Source organism: Clavelina lepadiformis, chromosome 2, assembly GCF_947623445.1.
Source record: "Clavelina lepadiformis chromosome 2, kaClaLepa1.1, whole genome shotgun sequence".
NCBI classification, from domain to species: Eukaryota; Metazoa; Chordata; class Ascidiacea; order Aplousobranchia; family Clavelinidae; genus Clavelina; species Clavelina lepadiformis.
This window is the reverse complement of record NC_135241.1, coordinates 1,096,733-1,102,843: the sequence shown is the minus strand read 5'-3', so window position 1 is coordinate 1,102,843 and position 6,111 is coordinate 1,096,733. Positions and strand designations below refer to the sequence as shown.

Sequence of the window (6,111 nt, the reverse complement as noted above, 5' to 3'; positions counted from 1 at the left end):
CAAATTTTGGTCTGTTCAAGCTTTCTCTCCACCATGGTTCAGATCGAGTTACTGCGCCAAAGATTTATTGTTCTCAATCCTTTTTGTCAAGTGACAATACCAATCTAGATTTAACAGCCACCAGTACATATATGCACATCGCAATTGATGGCCGGCAACAGGTGTGGAGAGAGTAAAATGCTCAAATATGCTCTTTTTTTTGCAAGTTCATAAGAAAAAGTCGAGAAGGAAAAGTAAGAAAGAGGAATTTTTTAAAGGGTAAAGTATAACGGTCTTTTAGGTGGTTTACTTCACTGCAGAATAAGATTGTCAGGAGGACATTGCATAGAAACACGTATTTAACAACATGAACGACACACAGAGAATCATGAATTGTTAACATTTCAAAAAATCTAAGCTTTATTGGCATTTACATAAATTTGAACAGGACCTTAACCAAAAAGCTTTGTTTGCGTTCTTTTCATCAACGTGTTTGATTAACACGCAAAATCACCTTGACGCCGACTTCTCCCCCAAAACCGGTTTCGCTGAACAAGATAACTTTCGAAGAGGAGTCGCAATGGCGCTCTCATGACATCCAGCGTTCGACCACCTTCTTGAAGCAGGAATTTCAAAAATTTTTATGCTTCCGTTTGTACTTGGATTTGTCTGGGGAAGCTCCTTCTCTCTCATTGGACGTGATGACGAAATTGCGGGTAATGAGCTTGATCTTTGGTTACTGTGCCACGCAGCCAAGCTCAGTGAATTTAACCTTTCGTCGCCCACGCCATGCAGTGACATTGGTGGAAGAAGACCGCCCGAAGATTCAAGATTGCTCACGTACCTGTCGAGATTTTGTAAACTTGTACACATCCGTAAGTGGGCGTTATGGATCCTATCAGCAAGAATATCTTTGCTTTTCGAACACTCACTCCCAGGCTTTGTCTGGTGTGGTAAAGTGCTACTAGAATTTTTGGAAAGCGCGTTCAAACGGCGATAAAGATTCACTTTCTCGGCGTCAATGCCACGATCAAGAAAAGCTTCCGTGCGCTCTTTAGCGACCTCTATTTGTTTGACCTTGATCAGGCCGATGTTTAGATCTCTGGTCATTTTAGCAGCAACGACTTTATCCTTCACAAGACTTGGATCAAACCCGGTGTTATCTCGGATTCGAGTCATCGCTTCGACAGCTTCGTTCAAGCGCGGGTCATCCGGGGTCACGGTGCGGTCCCATAGAAATAAATCTTCAACGATTTTCAGTTTCACGACCGTTTGCGTGGACCTACGTAAGGAAAAGTTCAGATCAAAAAGAAAGATGAGATGTTCTTTGTTCCGTCAGAGTTGTTCCGTCAGCAAGAGAGAGTTAATCAAACATCTTACCGCTTCCATTTTTCTCCCGAGCCTTGATTCCATTTCCCACTGCGCATGCGCACCTTAATCGGGGACTTTCTTTGAAGAAGGTCTCTTCTTGTGACGTCAGCGGTCTTCATCATATTTAAAAGTTATTTGTAGCGGTCTTGCACAAGTCAACTGCAGCGTTAATTAATTATTCACTAGCAGGCTTCTTATCTGCTTCATGTATAAAGCAAACACTTTTAATAAGAGCAGTTAATTGTGTACGATCTGCATCTCGACAACAAATGCGTCTCCATGACAACGATATACCTCGCACGCGCTGGCGCAAATTCGGTCCTTAACCTTTGTCTTCTTATTCATTCCGCGCAAGTTTTCGAAATTACCTTGTCCCCCTTCCTTTACCTCAGTGGTCAATTTACTCCGAGCAGTTAAGGTCTACTGCACTAGAATGTACAAGACGTAAGCAAAGTTCGATTTAACTCGCCTAATCTATCTTTTTCAACTCAAACTGAAGTCTTGAATACGAGGAACACTGCTAAGAGTCTTTATACTGCAATCCAATTTAAGATTCTCGGTTGTGATGCGTGCTGTTTATATAACTACAAATCACATGGGTCTCATTTACGCCACAGACTCTTCAAAAATTTCAAAATGTTGCAGTTGGTTAGACTACGCTCAAAAAAGTAATTCAGACATAAATTCAAGTTGAACCAAGTCCTCACGTACCGCCGATTAACCAGAGCACAACTTCTTGTCTTGCGCATATTTTTGAAATCCTGAAATCGCTCAACCTTCTTATCGAGTCACGTAATAATTGCCGCTATAATTCGTCACAATCGTTACCTCATTCATGGCACCAAAATATTTCTATAAACTGCGATCTATTTTTGTTCAGATGACTCATTGCTTTGAGATTTTAAACACCGATTAGATTTTAAAGAGCGGTAGACGGTCACTACCTTGGCTTGTAAAAACATTAGCCTGGCGACATGGACGCCGACAATAAATTGACAATTATGTTTTTGTTACAACGACAAATAAGCTTTTAAAATGAGTCAGTTGTTTTGTCTGGTAACAAGTTTAACAAAATCCATTCTCTGCTCAATAGAACTTATGAATAATTTGATGACAGTTCTAATCTTAATTTAAGCAAAGTTCAGAGCAAAATACAAAACCCCGCATCGATGGAAACTTGTTCGCTGTCAAAGCTGACTGTTACATCATCTCCGTCACTTTTCACTAAACAAACAGTTATCCAAACACCTTGTTGTTTCAACAAACAACGACTTATCGCCGCTACAGTCGTAATCGCTCAATTCAAATCAAAACGTTTGTTTTATAATAATGGGGCGACATAAAGAGCGTGATGTTGAAATTATCAAAGGTTTTTAAAGTTCCGGCTTCTCAAAGCGAACAACAACAATGACAGCAAAAAAATCTTACAAAAATATGCTTTAGCGTTTTTAAACTTCGTCATAATCGCCTTTGTCGCCGAGAGCTGGTGGGCGAGTATTTTGTCGCACATACTTCCCAGCTTTCGTCTCGTCGATTATTTTGACAAGTTGTATTCGATAAAAACAAATTTTGAAAACTTTGAATTGTGTCCCACTTGAAAGCGGCCAGATACTTTCCATAGCGCTTGATAGCTCTTCCACAAGATTGGTTTTGTTATTTACTGGCACATTTCATCTCAGTCTAGATATTGCCATTTGCAAAACCCAGATGTCTTTCGTTTGAAAATAATTCAACCCACGCCCTGTCATTTGCCCGCTATGATTTATTGTTTTTAAGTATCTTTGTGTAGAACAGATTTAATTTCATTTCACCTTTGACCCAATATAATTTCGCCTTCGGTTTGACTCCAAATCCTGAACAACTGCGACCACTTAGTTCTACCTAACGGGCCTAAATTTTTCTTAATGGAAATTGAAAGGTGGCGCTGTGTCACATAAAGTAACATTTTGGTACATTTTGCTGAGTGGAATATATTTCATTACGTCACAATTCAAAAAGAAGTGAGGATGCATATAAGAAAGCTAAAACAATATTTTCACTTTGACGTCATATAAAGTCACAAAGGTTTAAGAAAAAGCAAATAAAACAATAACACTGCACGCTCAAGAGAAGATTCTTCGTTGTCTTGTACAAATTGTTCAGAATTTCTCAAGCCAAACAACTTCTACGACAGAAAATCTCGGCTTTAAACATCTAGACAAGTTCAAGAGAACGACCTTGTTTTAAAACTAATCACAGGACACATATTTACTCCAATAATACGCAAGGTCGGATTCAACTTCTGTTTTCGTCAAACAAAATCATCAAAAGTAAAACGGAACAAAAAATATCAGTCTCGCTTGAGGGGTTTACCGGGGAAACGCCTTTGCGCAATTCCTGATTGGCGGAAGAATATATCTGTAACGCTCGTCGTCGGAAGGAGGACACGGCAGAGAGGAACGCGATCGCGGATTCGAACGTGAGCTGTTCGTGTAAGGGAAGAAGAAGTCACTATTAACTCCCAGATGAGGCTCCTCGTCATCTGTTGGCGGATCGGACACCGCGTGAGCTTCAACGCTCTTCGATTTATGGACGCGGTCATCGGAATATCGCGTTCTTTTTCCTTTCTCTGTCTTTAACGTCTCCGCACCAGCGGCAATGAAGCCTCCTTGGTTCTCCAGCATATGAACGTAACCCGACAAGTTCTGGAGACTCTTGCTCATTCGAACGTGGGCTCTTTCGATTAATTTGCAACTTGGATAACTCTCGCTCTGGGAGCGAAAAAGTCTGCGCTTCGTTCGAGCTGAATCCAGTTTTTTGAGATTGTTCAAAAACAAAGATTTTTCTGCGTTGATTCTTCTCTCCTGTGTCGCCTCGAATCGCTTCATTTCGTGTTCGATTCGGTCGATTTTTGCGAGACCAGCCGACAAGTCTTTGCTGATTTTTGCGGCCCACACCTTGTCTCTTACTAGGTTGCAATCGAATCCGGTCCTTCGACGAATCCGGGTCATCGCTTCCAGAGTATCTAGGATGCGGCGATCGTCCAAAGGAACGGTTCGGTCCGTGAGCAAGACGTGGTCAGGCAATTGCGATATTGGGATTGAAGACAGAGCGCTAAAGATGTACAGCAGAAGTAAAGGTCAAGAGCCTGCGCTTATTTAAATCACAAGACACAGAACAAGTGTAGCAAAAAATAATAGCAAGGCATAATTATACCGAGGCAGTTACCTTTCATCGTAGAATGCTTTCGAGTTTCGATCTTGGCAAGATGGTAGAAAATATAAAGAATCCATCTTTCCATATCTCGCGCTGGCATGCTTCAAGCGATCTTTTCCCTGCTGCTGCATCACGGGCGCGGGATACGTCAATGACGACATACTTTGCGAATTTGTTTGGTTTTAAGTTTTAGTAAATACTATTTTTCGTTTTTACTATGACGGAAAACTTACGTAACTAAAACTTATGTAACTAAAACTTTTCAGAACAAACTATAACTTCGCAACCTTTTTATAACCGCTTTTGAGAGCCTTCTTCATAACAAGACGCGTCATGGCAAATCGTTTCAGACGTGGTTGATTGACAATGGACAATTGTCAATTGGAATGTTGTTTTTAGCGAATTGTTACAAAATCGTAAAGTTATTGCTGCAATGATCGTGAAAAGCGTTCAAAAGCTTTAGTTTGAAATGATAAGTGATAAGAGAATAATGCAATAGGGACAAACATAGCCCATACCTTGCTTTGTGGAGCTCTTACCCTAATCTTATCTCAAGCCTGGAATAATTCAAACTCGGTATTAAAAATCCTAACTACTAAAATTTTTTTCTTCAATCTCATTCAAAAACTGCATGCAATGTACTGTACGTCATTATGTCATGTCAGTAATATGTTATATTAATGCTCAAACGAAACCAAACTCTTTCTAACGAAACTTTAGAATCGCACCTATCCGAATGTTTCTACTTTTAACTTGCTATCTCACGTGTGGAAGGTTAATCCGAGGTTTTTCTGCGTCGCGGGATTTTTCTTTTTATTAAAGCCGAGTTTATTATTGGCAGTTTTATATATTTTATTTTTGTGTTATTTCATATGCCGGCGTTTTACTATTATATACACGCCACGTCACAATTGTATGGCCTTGTTTTTCCGGTTCGATTGCGGCAATCGCTCTTCAATTGTATTTTTAGAAAGTTTCCTAAATCGCGCTTTAGGAAACGAATTATTTTCCATTTTATTTTTCTTAATCCGTTGTTATGTGCTCCCAGCGTGGCCAAATTTTCAATTCCTGGAGCCTGAACCAAAGAAAGTGTTTGTTGTTTTAACTATTTATAGCTCAACGATGCCATTGTCAAAATAGCGAGTCAACTTTAAGAAGGTTTTGACATTGGCTTTACTTTGTTGGTACAACAATAAAGCTCTTAAAAAAATCGCTTTTCTGGCGACGATATACAGCAGAATCACTTTGAAAAATGTTTAAGTAACCCCACACAGTGCTGATTGAAGGGTCAGATGGAAATAGTATCTGGATCCAAATATAACAACCAATTATTTCTGAGAAATCGAAGAAAGTTTTTGAACTTCACCAAAATACACGCTCCTCTCCTCCTATCAATAACGGTTACAGATGAAATTGAAGTTTTCCATCTATCGGGAAGGACACAAGTTGCAACAAGACTAAAGCAGAGATTTTATCAAATTCCTCACAAAAGTCCGTTTTTATTGATTCAAATACACACAAAGGCACTGCTAATGCTAGTGGAGTCTATAGGGTCATGCACCAACT

General features: G+C 39.8%; 2 protein-coding genes across 2 annotated transcripts; both read right to left on the bottom strand.

Moving 5' to 3' along the window:
• Positions 1-1,544, bottom strand: LOC143446675 (uncharacterized). Its single transcript, XM_076946428.1, has 2 exons — positions 1,360-1,544; positions 1-1,261 (listed from the first exon to the last, which is right to left on the bottom strand). The coding sequence occupies exons 1-2, from the start codon at positions 1,470-1,472 to the stop codon at positions 490-492; spliced, it is 885 nt and encodes a 294-aa protein (XP_076802543.1). The 5' UTR covers positions 1,473-1,544; the 3' UTR covers positions 1-489.
• Positions 1,545-3,274: 1,730 nt separating this feature from the next.
• Positions 3,275-5,277, bottom strand: LOC143446968 (uncharacterized). Its single transcript, XM_076946855.1, has 2 exons — positions 4,558-5,277; positions 3,275-4,443 (listed from the first exon to the last, which is right to left on the bottom strand). Exons 1-2 carry the CDS (start codon positions 4,704-4,706, stop codon positions 3,699-3,701), a joined length of 894 nt encoding a protein of 297 aa, XP_076802970.1. The 5' UTR covers positions 4,707-5,277; the 3' UTR covers positions 3,275-3,698.
• Positions 5,278-6,111: the final 834 nt, after the last annotated feature.